The 21,712-nt window shown below is 40.2% G+C and overlaps 1 protein-coding gene across 4 annotated transcripts in view; it reads left to right on the top strand.

Annotated features, from left to right (window-relative positions):
• Positions 1 to 17,872, top strand: part of LOC102947298 (cytosolic beta-glucosidase) — an 88,688-nt gene extending 70,816 nt beyond the window's left edge. For all 4 annotated transcript variants that reach the window (XM_043544580.1, XM_027820577.3, XM_007058111.4 and 1 more), the window contains one exon: positions 16,767 to 17,872. In XM_043544580.1, coding sequence (XP_043400515.1) covers positions 16,767 to 16,978 — 212 coding nt within the window. In that variant the 3' untranslated portion in view covers positions 16,979 to 17,872. The remainder of the gene's footprint in view (positions 1 to 16,766) is intronic.
• The last annotated feature ends 3,840 nt before the right edge of the window (positions 17,873 to 21,712 follow it).

Raw genomic sequence — 21,712 nt, 5'->3', positions numbered from 1 at the left:
GTTTCACTATTTTCACTCATCTTGCTGCTTTTCTACCTCTACTTCCTTGACTCTAAATAAGCAAACAGAAAATAACAAACCAGTAACTGCTTTGTCTGTTTTCCAGCCAACACACTTGAAACTCAGTTAAAATCACCACCAGTGTCTCATAACAATAAGCTTGCACATTACCCTGCTTGACTACGCCATTGTGATAGGTTAGACCCTCCTCGCCGTTCTGAGATGCCACCTGATGTACTGGGGTTTCACTGAGCCCCTCCTGCTCCACCAGCCTGGATTCCCTCTCCCTGTTTTGCTGAATTAGGCTCTTCAGCCTCTTGCAGCACACATGCAGGTAGGGCCACGCCCAGCTGCAGACGCAGACTGAAGTCTGTGAGAGATTCACCCAGCACTCACGTGGGGAAATAAACCCAAAATAATACTGTCTTGCATTGTATAGAAAGATCTACACAGCACAGGCTCATAAAAATTTGCCCTCTCCCTCAATGTGAAGAGAGAGATGCACAACTTCTTGCCCCCAAGTTAGAAATTGCACAAACTGGGTTTAATAATAAACAAAACAAAAAAGGCAGATTTTAAGTGATTATAAGGGATAACAAACGAACAAACCATATTACTGAACAAATAAAACAAAATACGCATACTAAATTCAAGATCTCAGAGAGGCTGGTTTCAAGAAGTAATTTCTCACCCTAAATGTTGTTTTAGGCAAGTTGCAGAGTTTCTGTAGCTTAGAGTTCCAATTATTTCTTCTTACAGACTGGACCTCTGTCTCAGTCTGAACTCATACGTGCCTTTCCCCTCAGGTTAGTTCCTTTGTCACGTCAGGTATTGTCAGCACTTTCTTCTTGGGTAGGCAATGAAGGAGAGTCTAGATTAACCCCCTCCCCAGCCTTAAAAAGGATTTACCTAAGGCGGGAAACCTTTGTTTGATCCCCATCCCCTACAGAGGAAAAGTACCAACAGTGTCCTAGGTGGTATTTTGTATCAGGTGATCTTATCACCTGACCTTGCAGTGTCGAAGCAACTATGAAACCACGTTTATTTGCCATGACCACAGGAAGGAAGCCAGGCAGATGGGAGATCCACATCTTCAAGGACACATTGTCTTTTTCTAATGGCCTATTAAGTCTGATTGCTTACTGTCTGGTGGGCGTTTCCCCAAGTACATACACAGTTGTAATTGTTACATCATCAATATTCCTAACTTCAGGTACAGAAATGATATATGCATACAAATTGGATAATTACATTAATCAAACCATAACCTTTCCAATGATATCTTTCATGAGCCATCTTGCATAAAGTATATCTTAGTTATGCCATATTCATATCATAACCATAATTCTATGAAGAATATGGGGTGTAATGTCACAGTGGGATCCTCAAACTGGGCGTTCCCCTGCCTATCTCACCTGTGTGGCCCATCCATCCAAATCAGAGGATGTATAAACTGAGGAGGAGATGGCGCTGCTTGCTGCACCCCTTTATAACCTTAAGCCCAATGGTGAGAGTAACCACACAAGATGTAGGATACCTGAGTTCAATTGCTCCTTCTGCCTGAGATGGAAAGGGATTGGCCCACCTGCCTGGAGAGTGTGCTAACCACTGGCATATAGACTACTCAGTTAGGGGTTGCTTTCAGTCTCAACTGTTGCATAAATCATTAGTCACTGGATCAGAGTGAAAGAGAATGATATGCTATCCCAATTGTCAGGGCACTCAGTGGGGCAGTGGACAGACTCGTTATTCCAGTTCTCCTGCATCAGTGAATGAAGGCAGCTGAAGCCATTCAGAGTAGCAAACAAGGGAATTTGGATCTGGAAGGAGTGAGTGAGAGAAAGGAGAGATTCAGAAGTGGCTATAGAGACAAATTATTATGTATTTGGAAAAATCAATGTTTTGAACCAATTGGTTGTTTGTTTGATAAATTGCTACCTAGATTTCATACTAGTTACTTTTTGTGATTTTTCGTGATATCCTATTTCACTGCTTGCTTTAATGAGACTTATTGTCATTCCAAAGGTCTCAAGATGATGTAAATGCAAGTGTACATAGAGAATATTACAATGTCAAAATGAAGCAAAGTCATTGCATTTCTATACATATGCTGTTATAGTGTCAAGATAAAATGAAAAGAAACCACATTGATCAATAAAGCAAAGTATCAGAAGTGATTGGATAAAATGCAAACAATGCATTATCTCTTATGAAGTTTTACTAATATTAAATGAAAATAACTGTAATATGGTGTTATGGCTGAGAATTTGAACTCCCAAATGTCAAGGCATGTAAAGCCATGATTTCCACAATATTTGTAACTCAGCCACATTGCATGTATCTGTTTATATCTATGCCTTAACATATAGATACAATATTACCTACTTCATAATTTCTGTAGGAGTCATGCCTTTACATATTTTGGTTGCTCTGTTCAAATTCTCAACCATAACGTTACTTTAGTTTATTTGCAGTGAAGTTGCTCCTTGTTGAAAGATTTTTCCACAATTTTATATAATAATAAATAGCAATCTTAATTTGTAGATTTCAAAGTACTTTACAGAGCCAGGTGAGTATTTCAATCTCAGTTTTATAACTGAAGAAACACAGGCAGTGAAAGTGCAAAGTAACTTTCCGTAGATCAAGGAGCAGATCAGTGGTAGAATTGGAAACAAAATTTTGGTTTCCTGATTCTGATCTAGTGCCCTAACCACTGACCTATATGGTGTGTGTGTGTGTGTGTGTGTGTGTGTGTATGTATATATAAACTGAGATATAGATATTTATACACACAACATGCATTTTAAAATAAACACTTGTTTGTTTCAGAGTGTGGAGGTCCAGATATACATACTGTATAAGAATGTCTTCATCTTACTGTATTAAGAACATTGAGTGGAAAAATCACATACTGCACCAGCATAATAGTTGAAAATTAAATATAAATTTTTTTATTTAAACATGTCAAAAGCACTTATCCTCCTGTGAAGCAAGGTGGATGTTTAAACAGCATATTTTGGGGAATTATTAGGTCTCTTCGACTAGAATAATTTGCCTATGGAAGGGTAGAAGAATCCCCATTTCTGAGTTTTTGAAAATAAACCTGGCAAAGGTATTAGAATATATATTGTAGGGTGCAATTCATCACAGGTGAGGGGATAAACAAGATATTATAAATCTTATCTTGAAGTTTGTATGATTATATAATTCTGTGCACAGAACAATTTGAAAAATTTGAGTTGGAAAAATACCTTTTTTTACTCCTTCATGCTGGGATAATCAAAAACTAGACAAATGGAGTTTTGCAAAGAATATCTTTGGGAAGAAGAAATAAAAATAAAAGAGTTTCCATCTAAAGGGTAATTAAATTCTTCATATCTATAAATGCTTGAAAAGAAGGCTTACTTCTGCATACAATTTCCCTACAACAGTGTTACAATTAAATATGGTTTCTACTGATTATCCCCTGCTGGGAGGAATTTTTTGTTGTTGCACTACTTTATTTTGTAAAAGTGAAGCCTTTAAAGATCATTTTTACGGTAATTTTATAGTCTACTCACAGTTTATGCATCCCTGGCTGTTAGTCAGCACATACACACAATGTGAAATTGGTTGGGAGCACCACAGAACCACTGAATACTCTTTTAAAGAAAAAAATTGGGTGGAAAAAATTATGGGAGAGAAATAAAATAAAGCTGGGGCAGAAGAGCTTAATAACTGGCATGAGAGGCATTTTCTGGTGTAGTGCTCAAGGGGTTAAAGTGACATGTAAATTATGCCGCTGTATGTTACTCTAGGTCACATCCAGAAAAAAGAAGGAACTGAGATGGCTGTTAAAAGCAAGAATCAGGGTCAAACATTCATCTTACAATCTTTAATGGAAAGAATGCATGGAAATTTCCCCACCCAGTTGGTATTTGTTTCAGTCATTAGAAATAAGCCTCTAACTCTGGCATGTGATGTAGATGGCACACTTTGGACTGCCTTCCCAATGCCAACAGTTCTGCATAATGAAAAACCTGAAAATTAAATAAGTTTGTAAATCATAAATCTCTCCCTTCAATAAAGCATTATTTGCACTGCTACAGTTCTAGGTCTTGCCAGGTTTACTGGGGTTTGGGTGACATTAGGCACAAAATGATTCAATCAAGGAACAAAGTTTGGAAATTAGTGTTTAGAGGTGTTTTGGGGGTGCTTTGATTAAGCAACAACAAAAAAGTCTTCAATTAAAAAAAGAAGGGGGTCAATTATAGTCCTTATAAGGCTTACTTGTTTGAATTCTTTAAAAATATAATCAAAGGATCAAGATATAGAAGTGTAATAACATACAGTACTTTGTATACTCAATTTATTACTAAGAAACTTCACAAGGGATGTTATGAAAAGCTTAAATATATGCAGAGAGAGTCTACACTTATAGAGATGTAAATTTTACCTATTCTATATGAGGAATCCCAGTAAATAGCAGGGCTGCTTGAAAAAAAGTAGAGCCAGTGCCTTCAATGAAGCCCTAGTCTAGTGTAACATAATACCACCTAAATGGACTAATACAGCCAAATTAATAAGAATCCTTGTTGTACAGCAGCTGATGCTTCCAAGCGGCCTTCAAGATTATCCCCATGCACAGTGTATTGCAGAAACCAGTCTAAAGATTACCATGGAATGAATAACCATAGCAAAGTCCAGAGCCAGAGATCTATCCCAAGTGTCTTATTTATGTACAGAAAAGGGGGAAAGTGCTTTTGGCTTCTGATGCCACTTGAGACTTTAGTAGCAGGAATTCAGAAGCACTTACACGCTGTAGCCCTCTTCTGATTGCAATGTTGTACTGTACAGCCCTATGTATCTTGGGTCATGGGTTTCAGAATGACTGCCTTTTTCAGATGTACTGCCCCAGCAGTTTAGCGCTGAAGTAAACCGTCCCCAGATTCTACATTCTGCCTTTGTCTCAACTTCTGTGGGTTTTGGAGGAGGCCCCTTGACTCTGGATTGTTTGCCTCTCTGGATCACAGAGCCAGAGTTTGGTCTTAGGGCATGGTACAAAGCCAATCTATTTCCACGGACTTTTGCCAAGGGGTGAGAGGATTGGGTTAAATACTGCATGTGCATCCTGAGGCTTTTAAGATTCGGTTTATTTTATAAAACAATATAAAATAAGCTTATAAAATCCACCCTTCATTTTTATCCCTTTGGCTACAATGGAACCTTTCATACTTCTTTTTGCTTATATTTTTTCGCCTGCTACTGTCAACCAACCTGGCCAAGACTGGTGATTTGGCAAGTTCCACAAGCCAGGCCACACTTACCAGCAGGCCCATTCTGGTTTCCCTCATCAACTTTAATTGTCCATGTTTTACAGTGTGCTGATATTCAGGAGAGTCCAGATGGGCAAACAGGGGACCCCTTGGACAACCAGGAAGGGTCACAATCTAGATAAACTCTAAGGCTGTTTGGGTGCAATATTACAATTATATCTCATCCACTCCACCCTCCCCTTACAATTTTTGCAAATGTCCCCAACCAGGCAGGCTTCCTCATAGGGTCCTGACCTGAGACTGCCTCTGTCTACCCCCATTTACAAGTGTTGGCTACTGTGACCACTCGCACATTATGAAAGCGTAATATTGAGAGAGAGCATTGAAGCACCCATTGGAATTCTAGGCCCTGCTTCTCCAGAATAACAGTAGCACACGGTCTCACCTCCCTTCCCCTCTGACACCCATTATAATGTATGCAGTCAGTGATAGGTTTTTAAATGATGTAAACACATATTGCCTTGAGATTATAACAGCTTTATTTTTTAGCACTGACATTTTAAAAGGGATTATCACATTCCACAAACTTTGAAAACTAGAACCCTAATATTATAAGACCCAAGATTGAGGCTTTGATCATTTTCCTTGGGAAACTATTCCACGCTAATACGTATCACTGCAAGAAAGGTATCCTGTTATTCAGTGTAATTTTCCCTTTCCTTTATTTCATCCTATTATTCTTACTTCTACTCCAATGTACCACACTAAATAATGTCTCTCCCTCTTTTGTGTTTACACCCTTCAACTATTTGTAGACTGTTTCCTCTCCTTCAGCCTTAGTCATCACTTCGCTAAGCTGTACATATTTGTCTCTTTTAAGCTTTCCTCATAAGTCATTCTTACCAGCCCAGATCATTTTTGTTTTTCTCTGAGCTCCATCCAATTTCTCAATGTCTTTCTGGAAATATCATGCCCAGAACAGAAGACAATGTTTGCATCAGAGCTGCATAGAGAGTGACTGTTGCCTCATTGCTCTGACAGGTGATGTATTTGTTTATGCAGTCTGATTTTGCAAGCTCATATCTAATTTATTGTTCACTATTAAATTCAACATTGTAAATTTAAATGCAGAACCTTTAATGCCTACCCAACCCACCCCTCCTCCATATATTGTGCTAAACATCCTCTCATGTCCTCATGCACATAAGGACAAGCCACAGTCCTCATTCACACCCATTACCACACCAGCCTTAATGCTGCCCTCCTTCTCTTGTCCACGCTACACATGGGCAGAAGAACCCCACTTGTTCTACATAACAGCTTGATACATATATGGCCAGCACCTCCCTCTGTGTGTGGGCAACAGAGCCTCACAACAGCAGTCTTCCAGTGTAAGCAGGAGAACCACCTAGATTTTCCATACAGGCCACAAACCTACTTGCTCTGGCCTGGAGACCCTACCCCTGCTCACACTCCTGATAGTGAATCAATCCTGAGCCTCGTAGACTTTAAGGTCAGAAGGGACCATTATGATCATCTAGTCTGACCTCCTGCACAATGCAGGCCACAGAACTCACCCACCCACTCCTGCAATAAACCTCTCACCTATGTCTGAGCTATTGAAGTCCTCAAATCATGGTTTAAAGACTTCAAGGATACATCAGGGTAGGATCGGAGGAGATTTATATTGTTTTCCAAAATATCTTTGTCATGCCTGTATGCAAGAAGTAGTGAAGTTAGGTATGGCAATGAGGTGGAAGAGTAGAAGCAATGAGTTTCTCTTGAGTGTATATAAAGGGTGAATTGGATTACGTGAAGAAGCATAGAGTTGTCAGTGAAACTTTTAATTGACCATTACATGACTGTGAGAATTGCACCATGTCAGCTTAACTTTGTGTTAACACAATTTTTTCTTTTCTGTGGGAATTTATATGAAGATAAAAAAAATAATCAAACTGTGATCAAAGACAGAAATATGTCTGCAGGTCTTCACAAGCATTCACTTCCCTTCAAACTCTGCGTCTATCACCAGAGCTCACTTGTGCTTTTCATTTATTCTGCATCTTCGCCTTCTCTCAATTCTTATGGGTGTATAATATACATTATATATACTGTACAAGAACTGTAAACTGGAGATGGCAGTCTTCTGCTACATCCATTCCATATTCAGTTTTTGTCGTGGAAAGTCCACTTTAATTCTTTCAGCCCTAATCTACTCATTTTAAATCAGCTAAGCATGTGCACCTGTGAAGGTTGTAGTTGGAAAGAAAGCTTAAAATGATATGAAAAATGTCTTTACTTAAACAAAAAGCTTTTCCAGAACCTTAGTTTTATTAATAAACATGATGTTTATAAATTACTGTGTATATATATAAAGAACCCATCTAGCATAACATCAGTTCTATATGCAACAAAGGTTTTAGCAACAAAGGCAAGTCTTGTTCTAATGCCAGAGAGACATCCCTCTTAGTCAGGGATAGATAGGAGATATGAATATGCTGCATGGTTGCTGTTTTTTCAGAAGTCTTCAGTATATCTACAATCTATAGGCTGTGAAAAGAAAGCACTGTGTTTTAGCTGCCCTGCCTGTAATAACCTTAGCCCTACTCCAGAGGTGACCTCTCTTTCCCTCCTGGGGTGAGAAGTAGTTGACTATGAGTACTGAACAGAGATTGCTAGTCTTGCAGAATTCTACTAATTGTGAGAGATTTTGCAGGAGCAGACTCCAAACACCCCAGCTGGGCTGTATGAAGTCTGTGGGAGTAAAAGCCCTATTAACAAGTATAGCTGTTTTGTTCAACTAGTAATTTGTTTAACAGGTTTCCACTGCAACTGCTAAATGATTTCACTTTAAAGGATGCTGTGAAAGTTAATTAAAAACATTCATTAGGGTTTTAATAATTCCTTAGAGGCTTGCAACTCAAATCTGTTTTCATACCAAAAATGATTTTCCTCTTGCCTTCCTGCACTCCCTGGCTTATGGGATGTTATTGTAGGGTGACTAATGAGTGCTTCTGGAGTGCTAGCAAAGTTTTCACCTCTTCCTTTTAGAAACAGAGCTTTAATATATTTGATTGGCTGTGGAGGAAATAATTGTTCTAAAATCAAATTGATGCATGTAAAATAGATCTGTTATAAGGGGACAAAAAGATAATGTCAAGTTCTGAGTGTTATTTGTGACAGTGTCCCGTTTTCATATTACAGTGGGAAAAGATGTATGCCCTTAAACATTCAGTATAACCATTCAGTATAACCATTGAGATGTTACGTTCTCTACTTTTATCTTTTCAGAAATGCAAAGGAGGTATTCCATATTGTGCTTTTGCTAAATTTATCTGAAAATCTAGACACAGGGAATGTAGTAAAATGAGAAACTGAGTGTCACTGAAACCTTTTCCCCAAAAGAACCCAATCATTTATCTACTCAGTTCAGACATATTTTATTAGCATGTTGTTTGCATAATGTTGGTAGCATTGCAGGATTTTTTAAGTAATTGGGGGAGTTCTTTCCTCAGTTACACCAGTACAACTCTCTTGACTCCTCTGGAATTGTAAAGTGTAGTGGGTTGGCAGTCATCCCTCCCGGTCCCACAGGCTCAGACGGATGCCACTCCACCGCATCCGGCACAGTGGTCAAAAGTCAATTAGCAAATCACCAATCTATAGCCTTTGCCCTTTGGGCGGGGTCTAGCAACAATCAGTCTTTAGCCTAGTCTCCTGGCTAGGATGGACAGCACATACAGTTCGTTGCTCTGGCCCTCTGGGCGGGGCGGAGCAAGGAGCAGGATTTAGCCTGGCCTCCAGGCTAGGGCAGATAACAAATGCAGTCAGGCTCAGCCTTCTGGGCAGGGCAGCAGAATAGCAGTCTTTAGACCAGCTCCCTGGCTGGACAGACAGCAGACAAACACAGGCTGTTTGGCCTATGGTGGGTAGGCTGCCACCTCAGGGGTGGGGTTGGCAGCAGGGAGTAAAGGGACTTGGGCTCACCCTACTCCACCTTATCCCAGCCCAGGACTCTAACAGTGGTGGAGGGTTCTGCTACTGAATTAGCAGGGATCCCACTGAAACATGCTGACTCGCGCTCTGCCAGCAAAACTAAAGCCTGGTTTCCCTGGACTACTTCCTACCACAGTCCGCAGATAGGGCTTCGTAGTTCAAGGGTCCTCTGTCTCCTTGGGGTACTCGGCAGCTGGCAGTCCCGGCAGCTTCTCAGGGAACTCACTGGACAGCAGTCATGGCAGCTGCTCCATGGGCGGGGGTTGTTGCAATTCGGTCCCTGCTCCGGGGGCCAGCAGCAAGGCGGGGGGGGAGCTCTGTTTTTCCCCCTGGTTCTCGCCCCACTGAGTTGGAGACGTCACCTCTTTTACTTCCTGTTCCACCTCTCCGCTTCCGGTGCGTGGGGTGGACCCAGCCTGGCTCTGGTGTACCCGAGGTAGGTGGTTTCTTGCCACCCAATCCAGTACTTCTTCAGGTTTGCAATCAGCCTAGCAGCTCGCAGGTCCCAAAGAGTGGCTGCCACTTCTTTCAGATGGTCTTCTCAGTGGTGGCTGTACACCACTACATCATCTAAATAGGCCACAGCTATGGGGGTTCAGAAGGCAGTCCATCAGCTGCTGGAACATCATGGGGGGCTCCATGAAGGTTGAAAGGCATCTGGGTGAATTAATATACCACAGTTGGGGTGGCAAATGCATTCTTCTCTGTGGAGCAAGGGGAATCTGCCAGTAGCCCTTTGTGAGATCAAGAGTCGCGATGTACTGGGCCTCACCAAGCCAGTTGAGGAGTTCATTGATTAAGGGCATCGGGTAGGCATCAAACTTTGAGATCAAATTCACCCTCTGGAAGTCAATGCAGAATCAGAGGGTCCCACTGGGCTTCGGGACCAGCATGATGGGACTGTGCGACTCGCTCAAACCTCTAAATGACCCCTAGCTATACCATTGCCTAGACCTCCTTCTCCACAGCCTCCTGCATCCATCATAGGAGAGGTTGCGTGGTTTCCCGGACCACCTCTCCTGGGCTTGTCAGGACAGTGTGTTGGATGAGGGTAGTTTGGCCTGGTATGGCAGTAAAGATCTTGGGAAAGGCCTTTCACAGATTCCAGGCTTGTTTTTGCTGTTCCATTGTGAGGGCGTCCCCCTAATTGTGGTTCTTCAGGATCAGTTGTCTCCGGGACCTGCGGACCCAGATCCAGTTTGGGGTCGGGGGGGGGAAGAAATGAAGTAATCAGCAGCCTTTCTCGCTCGCACCATGGCTTCAGGAGGTTCACCTGAAAGATCTATCTTTTCTTCTGTCAGTCCAGTTGTCTAACCTCATATGTAATTGGGCCCACTTGCCGAATTGCCTCATAGGGGCCTTGCCATCAGGCCAGGAGTTTTGACTCCTCCAAGGGAAGCAGGAGGAGTACCCGGTTGCCAGGCTCGAAGGTGCAAATCCGGGCTCCCTGGTTGTAGGTCTGCTTTTGTGCTGCCTGGGCAGCTCACAGATTCTCCTGTGCCAGATCCCCAGCTCAGTTCAGGCACCCCTCTAATTGGAGGACATACTGAAAGAGCTCCTGGACCGCTGACAGGGCGTGTTCCCAGGCTTCCCTCATTAGGTCTAACAGCCCTCAGGGTTGGCAACCATACAGCAGATCAAAGGGAGAGAACTTCATGAAGGACTGGGGTACCTCCCTAATGGCCAACAGTATGGGCAGGGATCAGCTGGTCCCACTGGCAGAGCTCCTGTGGGGGAAACATAAGGAGCATCTCCTTTAGCATCCTGTTGAAGCATTTGACCAGCCCATCTGTTTATGGGGGGGCCATCGCTCCTCCAGGGCTGTGGCTGGGCAGGGGGCCAGCGACAAGGCAGAGGCATCCTGGTTCTCTCGCTCAACAGAGCTAGAGGCTCCGCCTCTTAGACTTCCTGTTCTGCCTCTCTGCATCCAGCATGAGTGGGTGGGCCCGGCCTGGGTCCGCCCAAAGGGGGCAGAAAATGATCCCTCCCTCAGGCTCAGAGGCAGGCCACACGGCCTCACTACATACAGGTATAATGGGGGCAGAACTTGGCTCTTTAACTTTTTTCAGACTGGGTTCACTGATTTTGAAGCCACTTGAATGATAACGTTAGGAAAAAGTTGTGGCCTGCGGATCTCTGACATGACACGTGAAAATCTGGCCCTATTGAAGTAATGGGTATTTTGCCATTACCTTCAGTATGACCAGAACTTAACTCCAGGTGAATATAAAATCTATTCAATAGTTATGCTATATTTTCCATCTGTGCCTCACAAATGGAAATAAATATCTTTTGATTCTCAGTAAGTGTCCAGCATTTTGAACTTTCCTACATACTTGCCTCTGGCGGTATTTATTGTTTCCTTCAAGGGGCAGACAAACCTATTTCAAATGTTTAGATGTTCGTTAGCGTTACAATCATCATTCTATTGGGGCTATTTTTGCCTGTGACGCCCTTTTGCTGGCAAGCCAGGTTTAACTTTCAACCAATGTTTCCTGAATGTAAATTTCTTCTTGGATCTTTTCTCTGTACTTTTTAGTTCACTTTATTGAATGCATAAGTGTCAGCCATGATTACTGCTGATCTAACTCTATTGTTCAAGTTAAAAGTTTTCCCAGGCATAGATTGGCTTAATTTTATAACTCTGGCTAGGTATGTTGAGGTATAATCACGTACATGAGCATTAAATTAATGTTTCTCATTCTCTTGCTTAACAAACATCTATTTAAATCAATATATATCATTTGCCTGTACACTTGATTTCTACTTTTCCATTGCTGCATGACTGAATTATTTTTCTGGCCAGTGAGAGAGATTTTGTATACAATAATGTTCTAGTCCCCAAAGTTTTGAAGGAGAAACATATTTCATAGTTTCCACTTTGCATTCTACAAGGAATTTTATTTTCCAAACAAGTTCTGATTGCAGATTAAAGAATACTGCAAACCTGAAAGTATTCTCATTGGTTTATGCATGTGCAACTTCTCCAATTAAATCTTCAATGCAGAGTGATCCTGATTAGGCATCATGTAGTGTTGTTCAGGTGTTAGTAATAGCACCTTAAAAAGCTGTGAGTAGCTGTGAAGGCACTCTAAATTAGGGCTACCTTAAGTTGCTGTATATAAAAAAAGGCATTAAAAATCCATCAAATGTCACAGGAAGCACACATCCAAACTTGTCCTTTTTGGGAGCGTTTCAGCAGCCAGCCTATTCCCTTTCCTTTCCCCCACCAGTTAACCCTCAGTACTGGAGGTGTATTTCTGCTCATCGTCTCTGACATTGAATGTTGCCTAGTTGGAGCTTGAGGTCACAGTCCTTACAGCAAGTGACTGCATGAATTTCTTGCCAGTCATCGGTTCTGGGTCTTCGCTATTCTGGCAGCACATGAGAATGCCTGGAGCACTTTCACTGATTGCCAGTTAAGCCCCTAAACTGATAAAAGCTGGAGAATTCAAATAAACAGGTTTATTGCATTGCATCCACTGTTGTCCCCTGCTCTTTCTCTTATTAATATGCTGAGTAGTTCATTGAAACTGGCTGCTTCCATACTCACAGATCTTTTGCTTGTCTTTCTGTAGACATTAGATGCTATAAAGTTGTCAGTCTCAGAATAACACTTTAAAAATGCTTTTCTTCAGGTATTCCCTGGTACTTCTCATTAACCCCGTTGATTGATGCTTATGTGTTTAACTTCACTGTACCTCCTGTAACAGGAAACAGGAGGCAGAGGAAAATGTAAAATGTTTGTCAATAATGGCATTTGAAATCTACTTTGAACAACCAGCCGCAGATTTTAAGTGCTTCAATTCTGTGGGACAGGGAGAGTTGGTGTATCAGGGAACTGGTAAATTGATATGGGCCCAGATCCACAAATATCATGGCTACATCAGTTTATATTAAGAAGTCTTTCTTTGTAATCATAAGGGCCAAAAGCCTTATTTTTTTAAATAATCGGTTTCGTTCTGCAGAATCTGAATCTGTTTTGGAGAACTAGCTAAAGACATCAAGTGAACTGGAACTAGCCTGCAGACTGGGAGTTTGACATCCAGGTTAAGATTGTTAGTGATGTCATTCTTACAGGAGAAGAATCAGTGATTAGCACAGAATGCAGCATGCAAAAAGAAATCCTATAGCACATTCACGAAGACACGAACTAAGCAAAACCAAAGCCCAATAAATCCTTTACTAGCCTGGTATGAACACACACATTTCTGATATTGTTTTGAAGTATTAATTGTGTCAAATGTATTATCACATTGGCTCAAAGAATAGTTATATACTGAACAAGTACAACCACATTATTTTTTCAGATATGGTCCCCAAAAGACCTTAGCAAAATATATAAACAAAACTCACTGACTTGATGGGAGCCGATGGAGGGATTTGAGGAATGTGGTTTATTATATAGTTGGAGCAGAAACAATGGTTAGATTGAAAAAGGAGTGGAGGATGAAGGAGATTGAAGAGAGGAGTTTACAGTGGTTCAGGTGAGAGGGAGAGAACTAAGAGGTAAAGCAAAGTTTAAGCAGTGCGGAGGGAGAGGAAGGGAAAGAGGCTAGAAGTGTTGTAGAGAAAGAAGTGATAAGATTTGGTGAGACCCTGGAAGTGAAGAGAAAAGCATGAGGAGAAGGCAAATTACCCCAAGGTTGCAAGCTTCAGTTACTTGGAGGGTAGTTGTCAATAATAGGTAAAGCTGGAAGCAGAGACTACATATTCATTTTTAGCCATATAACACTGCAGGAAGTGGTGGGAAGTCCAGGAGAAGATATCACAGAGACATGTGATATAAGCCTGGACAAATGTCAGGGGTGGAGAAATAGATTTAAGAGTCATTAGCCTGTGGAGATAAGAGAGACTGTGGGAACAGACAAGGGCACCCAAGGGATGACTGTAGAGAGGAATGATGACAGAGCATGGGAAATGTCAGCAGAGACAGGAAGGGAAGGAGAGGATCCATTAATAGTAATACGGAAGGAATTGTCAGCTAGGTAAAGAAGCAAGTAGTCAGTGTCGCAGAAATCCAAAGATGAGAGGCTCTTGTGGAGAGGTAGGTGGCTTATGGTGTCAAAGGTAGCAGAGCTATCAAGAAAAAATGAGTACAGAGAAGTGACCCTACAAGGAATAGACAGTTAATGTGAAAAATGACAAGACAAATTAGATACTTGGCAGTACACCTAAAGGATCTCCTTCAGCTATTGTGGCCACCCACATTGGCAGAGTAATTAGCACAACTTCCAGTTATGGTGATTAATGGTATAATGGGGGCAGAGAGATCTATGTCTATTTATATCGTGCCTGACATCATAATATCTAGACAGCACAGCAAAGATTAAAAGAGGCAGTTGCTATCCAGTCGTGGTCTGTTCTCTCCTAACGTGCTTAGATGTGTCCAGTGTAAAAAGATATCCAAGGTGAGCAAAAGCTTGTCAGCCCTGTCAAAACTGGAAAAGGCCTTTGTAAAGAGACATGTCTTGTCCTGTGCTCTAAAGGTGGCGAGAGACGAATTAATCATAATTGTTAGAAGTATGAGGTATTTGTATTTTGAAACTGCAGCGAAAATACCCTTTATTGAACTTTGGGAGGAACTATCATTTACCAAAAAAAACGAAGTCTTTTATGGTCTGTGCAGTATAGAGAGAGTGCACAGTTTAACTAGGAATGTTGGGAAATCGTGCTCAAGGCTTAGAAATAATGAGCTCCTAATGTGTTTTCTAATCAAAGTATCGGCATGAAATTCACTATTTGGAGAACGTCCTATTATCAAGGCAGCAGTGTATCAAAAGTTCACCATGGATATTATTTTTGTCTCTCATCTTTTTATTTGACGTGTCTTCTCCTCCCCCTCCCTTTTAATAGTTTTAAGTCAAAAGCACTAGAAACACAAGAAGAGTGGTGCTTTCCCATTTGTTCCAGCTTCCTTGGACCAACAGCCATCCCTGTCAGTCTGAGTTATCTTTGTGTGCAATGCTGTTTTGAGCAGAGATTTCATACACAAGTTCCCCCCAACTCCCCATCCAAGATTTAGGTACCTCATAAATCAAATTGACAAGTCACGTGATGATGTTTCGTTCCCTAATTTGTCTACTGGATGCAGAAAGACATATACAGTAGGTTCCTCAGTGGTTTATTTCCTAACAATAGCACAGCATTGTGTAGTTCAGAGACTATGTCCGACTCCTTTTGGACTGTACCTAAGCAATTCTATACCTAAATATTTTTCTGTGACAAAAAGCAGAGGCATGTCCCCACCTGAATATTCATGGCTGCTGTGGAACTACTGGCAACTTAAAAGAGAACTTTTTCCTGTCCTTCCCTTTGCTTTACAGGAGAAACAGCATTTATTGTTGATACACTGATTTTCTGTTACATTTTGTTCAAAAATTATGCAAATGTATAATTAGTGACACACACAATTATGGTTCCAGGAATACAGAAGAAAGAAGCAGATTAGCTTTGTTTTATCTTCCCAGTTAAACCAATCAAAGGAATCCAGGTTTTCGTATACTTAATTTTTGCTCTTTTTGATTATCCAAGTTATATGTGCATTATCAATTTTCATGCAATTGCACTTCATATTTTATTCAAGGAAACCACCAGCTAGTCAGACAAATTATCACTTGATTATTTTTTCAACCTTTTTCTCTCTCGTATGTCCCTGCATCATGTACAACTGCAGCAGAGGTCAGTCAAACAATAAATGGTAACATTAGCTTTAGTTCAGGAAATATGTATGTTGCATATGGAAGAATTTGGGATTTAAAATATTGTTTCAAAAGTAAATTTTGCACATTATTTTCCTGCTATTGTATGTTATGTGATCACGTCTGTGTGCAAGTGGGCAACTGTACTCGACATGGCACATATACTGTATGGAATTAGAGAACACTTTTAAACCCAGTCTCTAAATCAATGAGTCACTTCTGAGGGGTTGGAGGTCTTAGCTCTGAAAAGAGGAAAGAGCATGGCGTATGTTCTAGGTTTCAGGATTTTGTTTTATAAGGAATTGTTTGAAGAATATTTTCACTTTCTTAGCCTTTCTATTTTAAGAAATTAAGACCTTTTAAATAGTGAAGGTCTACACTAGGTATTGTCTTGTATTCACCTGTGAGCTAGCTTGGTAGAATGCAGCCAAAGAAGCTCCTATTGTCTTGTTATAGAGAGTTCCACGTAAAGTCAACTATCCTTTTTGTAGTTTAGTGAGTTGTAGTGGCTATGAAGGTGAGACTGACAGCACTGTATAGGACCAAACACTGAACAGTAAAACACTGTCATATCCAGCTCTGCTAATGCTTCTCTTTACCTTACTGCCTGGGTGCTCCAGAAAAGTAAAAGCAGACCAGTTCTCTGAGCTACTACCCTGGCAAAGAATATATCTTTTCATGGGCTGTCAGTATTGATATTTACATTGTTTTTGCCATAGCAGGTACTGTTAAAAGTGGAATATAAAAAAATCAGTTAATCACAAGCTATATATGTGCTACATTTGTAAGGTTACATTTGTTGTGTTAATTTCAGCCATCTCTCTTGATGATGTCCACCTTAAAGGATATTTTGTGTGGTCCCTCCTTGACAACTTTGAATGGACTTGTGGATACAGCTGTCGATTTGGACTTTTCCATGTTGACTTTGAAAACCCAGCTCTCCCTCGTGTTCCTTACCGATCAGCAGTAGAATATGCCAAAGTTATCTCCAACAATGGACTAACAAAATCAACTGAAGAGCTGTGATGATCTGCCTTTTGGTTTCTAAGAGCTGTCTCCTTCCTAAGAAGCCATATGTGGTAAAATAAAAAATATATATTTTAGAAAATGATGACTAGTCTGTGTTTTTATATAATAATTAAACTGACAGGTTCAGTTAGGAATACATGATTTTCCTTGTTGTGTAAGGAGGGAGGAAGTAAAATAACTGGCAAGTTACTTTGTAGTGGATTTGGCAACTGTGATTTAAACTGTATGTTTAAAGGAACACTGTCAACTTGAAATCTAATTATTTTAAATGTGAGCTACTACTAGTTTCAACTGCCTGTGACTTTCCTGCCAGCTCTTGTAATTTTACAGCCACCTTCTCCTGTGTTCATATTCTTTTCTTTCTCCTGAGGCTGCATGAAAGCCCCAAACAAGCAGAAGAAAAGGATTATAGTGAAAACGATTATACAGAAAGTGTTGACAAATGAAGAAAGCAAATCAACACAAATATAGGATTTAACACACACACACACACACACACATTCCTTCTAATTCTTTCAGTTTGAGTAATGTTATAAATATAATTACTGTCCCCACGCTCTCCAAAGGAGAAGGGGAAGCAGTGTGGGAATTGCACCCCGGAAGGACCTCTCTGAAGCGCAGTGCCTCCAGGGGTGGCACAGGTTCTGGAGCAAGCCTTGTGCAGGGCTGTGCCAAAAGGCACAGTTTGGGCCAGTGTAGATAAAAAGTTGTCAGAAATGTGAATCTTGAACTTGATGGGATCTCTTTAAAATGTATTCACATGGCTTTGAAAATTTTGTCAGTATACTCTTGCTGTAACAAAGCTCACATCAGAGCCAAAGAAAAAAGCCCTGTTATAGCAAGGGGTTCAGTGTACAATACCAAACAGCCTTCCGCCTCTAACAACGGGGAGAAAAAAGTTGAAATCACTCTTTATAAAAAGGAACCATTTGCAATAGGAAAAGTAACATGAAAAACTGTAAACCTTTCCTAGAAACGAAACACACAGCTCTGATGCTTAGATTAAAAACAAGTTGTTTTGCTCTTACATGTGATGTGTACAATGTGCAGCTGTTCACAAAAGACCAGAAGACTTAATATATAAACAAATAAGATTGCTGGCTTTGTTCCTTTTTTATTATAAAAGCCACATCTACTTTACCTGCTCCACTGTTATAACAATGTGCTCTGGTAGGATTAAGACTTTATTTTTCTCTCTTTGGCAATTTGTGTTGTGTGTGCAGAGAGGAGAGTGAAAGAGAGAAACTAATAACCCTTTGCTGTTACTCTGTGTAGTGTCTTTCATCCCAGGATCTCTAAGTGCTTTTCAAAGGATGGGTACAGTAGGTATTATTATTGTTATTAAGTTTCCCATTTTTACAGCTGGGGAAATAAATTAATGAAGAATAAGAATTTTATATTCAGCTCTTATGTTGAAGTTAAATCTTACACATGCTTTCTTTTCTATAGGTGTCGTATACCTCCTCTGAGGTTGTCCAGCTTATCTGGATCTAACAGGCAAAGTTCATAATAAACTTTAAGTTGCAATAACATTTGAATATGTGCTTAAAATCTATTTCTGTAAAAATTAACCTCCTGGCCCTTGACTTTAGCGATGGAAGACTTGATCTCACCCACTGCAGTGTGAGGTTTGTTGGCGGCAGCAGCAGCTTTCAGAGCAAAGCTGGGATCGCAGTTATGCTCCATTGCTGTGATTTTTCTCTCCTCACCGTGGAGTCAGCTTCTTTTGTTCTTCTTTTTCTCTTCTCTCCTTTTGTGCATGACTGCTTTGTTCTAACTTGCATCAGTTTTAAGGAGCATTTTCTTCACTTTCGTGTTTGCATTAGGCATTTTTTTCTTTAATTTTCCAGTACTGCTAACACCAATGTAATTCCACCAATGGTGGCAATATTGAGAACCTTAGTGTAGACAAGGCAACACTGGCTGCCAGCATTTTTACTGCAACATAGCATAGACTGAGATGAAATCCTTGTCTATACTCCCAGTATTACCATCATTGGCTGCTAGATTGGTCCCATAGGGCCACTAGCATCCAGCACAAGATAGAGATTCTCCCCTGAGTTATCCTGTGTGCACTTCAGATTCAGCCAAGGAGATGGGTCATAAACTTTTGTGGCTAATGTCTGTTGCTTATCAGTGTTATTTACAGCACAGGCATGTTTGAAACAAAGCAGGCCAGGGGAGAGTCCCGAGGAATCCTTTCAACCAGACTTCCTGTAGTTTTTTATTGAAATAAAAGCCAACTATAGAGAGTATGATCTAACATCACTCTCAAGCATATTGTGTAAGAAGGACTGTGTGCATCTCTTGATATTCATGCAAGGTGAAGATAGGGCTTTAAGGCCCATCATAACAACAACCTAAATAATAGAAAGTGTAATTGAATTAGCATTTTTGTTAGTAACTAATCACTTCTGCACCATGCTTGACAGTTCCACTTTTGAACTGCATAAACAATGAAATGTCAGTGAGATTCTAACCAATCCAGTTTTTATATTTGCACGTAGTGTGCAGGCTGTTTGATTCAGTGGTTTTGGATCTAGAGCCCTGAGCAGATCTATTGAATGCTTCAAGTCTCTCTTAATTTGGGTTTCCTGCTTTTGCGAAATGAGATCATTGGCTTCCCATAGCAGGAGATCCTACTGCTAATCCATACAGTCAGGGACAGCGTTACTTTCTATTGTAAGAGAGCCCTACTTGGATTTCTGATATGTTAGACCTTTACAACTGTGCTCATGGTTTACCTGCCTAATGAACATCATAAATAGGAATTCTATAGCGGCATTACACAGTCTTTCTGGGATTGACCAACTCCACCTCACTGAGATAATTTTCCTTCACTTCTTGTTGACTCATACATCTGAAACGATTACTTTCCATCCTCCCATTATTATAGCTGTCTAAGCATGTGCATACGTACACTATAATAGCTGGCACTGTCTAGTGCTCTGTTTGCATAGGAAGCAAAGTATGACACATTTTATTCCCAGTCTTTTTAAAAAGCGAAAAAAATTCCTATCAGTGGTCCTGATCCTGGAATATGCCACACACCTCATAGAATATGATGTATACCCTCAAATCCCGCTGACAGTATGTTGCAAAATTGAGTCCCGTATCATCAGGAAAGTGCTGATGAATTAGGGCTCTCTTGTTTGCATAGATTATAGTGTGATCACTAAGGGAGCTCAGCCCTGCTGTTAAATCAAAGTCTCCTTGAGCCTATGTTACATTTCTGGATGTCTTTCATGTTCACTTGAAGATACCCTAAGTGACTTGGGATAGAGGGTTGAACAGCCCTAATGTTAAACTGGATTTACGTTAAAAAAAAAAAAAAGGTAAAATAGGAATGATTTAATTTTTATTTAATATTTTGTACTTTGTCAATTGTTAATATCTAATTGCACAAAAAAAGTTCTTAAACTACATTTACTCAAAACTAATGTATATGGTTCATTTTATTTGTGTTTCTTATGTAGTCTTTATCTTATTTGTGTTTCTTACCCATTCTTCCTTGTTACGTTTTATAGTGTATCTTATTTACAATTTACCTTCTCCTCCTATAGTACTATAGAATATAGGGGTATTTTCTTGATTTTAATTAGGACATTAGTGGAATATTATTTTATTCTATAGGGCAGATTTATAAGTTTTACAACAATACAAATGGGCAATGCATTTTTTGTCTGCAAAAGAAATGAATAGTTTTCACTGTAAATAATATATTCCATCACATTTGGTCTACTAGGTGAAATAAATATTCTGAGTGCTGACATGCAGGCTTACTGAAAGTGCAGTGACCATCTGCATCTCTCTGTTGGGCTTTAAAGGCCAGTTCTCCCTTCCAAAGATTTATAATACAAAGGGCAATTCACTAATTAGTACTGTAAATTAGTGTTGCCATGAGGTTAAAATAAAAAAAAAAAACCAACCCTAACAGCCCCTGCAGTATTTCAATTAATGTTATTTTTAATTGCTTGTATTAGCATTTGAGAACAAGATTGATTAGCTTTTGACCGCCAAAAAAACCAGAACTTGAAGAAGTTAAATACTGAAATGGAAGTTGTTAATTATACTTAAATATCCATAGATACTGTACATAGAAATCTGGAAGGTCATCAGAATGCTGGAGAGGGTGTGTTTTATTTCTATTTTATTTAAATGAAAACGTACATGTTTGGATAGAGCCACATTTATTTCTCATGTTCTCTTAATTGATCACAGAAATTAACATCCCCCAAATCACTCTAAAAACAAAACAGCTTTACTATTGCATCTGTTTATTGAAAGTAATTTTAGAAGTTGCTGAACTTTAAAGTGATTAGTTAATTCTCAATTTGTGATTAAAGCTGCCAACATGACAACTCCTATTAAAGCTGTCATGAGTTATCCTTTTTAAGGCCCCAATTCAGTAAATGGTCCCTATTCAGCAAAAAGAAAAGGAGTACTTGTGGCACCTTAGAGACTAACCAGTTTAGTCTCTAAGGTGCCACAAGTACTCCTTTTCTTTTTACGAATACAGACTAACACGGCTGTTACTCTGAAACCTATTCAGCAAGACGTTTAAGCACCTGTTTAGTCCCATCAAAGCCAATGGGGCAGATCCTCAACTGGGGTAATTTGTTAGACCTCCATTGACTTCAACTGAGTGATCACCATTTGCACCAGCTGAGGATCTGCCCCATTAATGGGCTTTACCACATGCTTTGCAGAACTGGAGTCTAAATCCTTATA

This window comes from Chelonia mydas, chromosome 4 (genome assembly GCF_015237465.2).
Source record: "Chelonia mydas isolate rCheMyd1 chromosome 4, rCheMyd1.pri.v2, whole genome shotgun sequence".
In the NCBI taxonomy this organism is placed as follows: Eukaryota; Metazoa; Chordata; order Testudines; family Cheloniidae; genus Chelonia; species Chelonia mydas.
The sequence above is the reverse complement of the archived record's forward strand: the minus strand, read 5'-3'. Positions and strand labels throughout refer to the sequence as shown.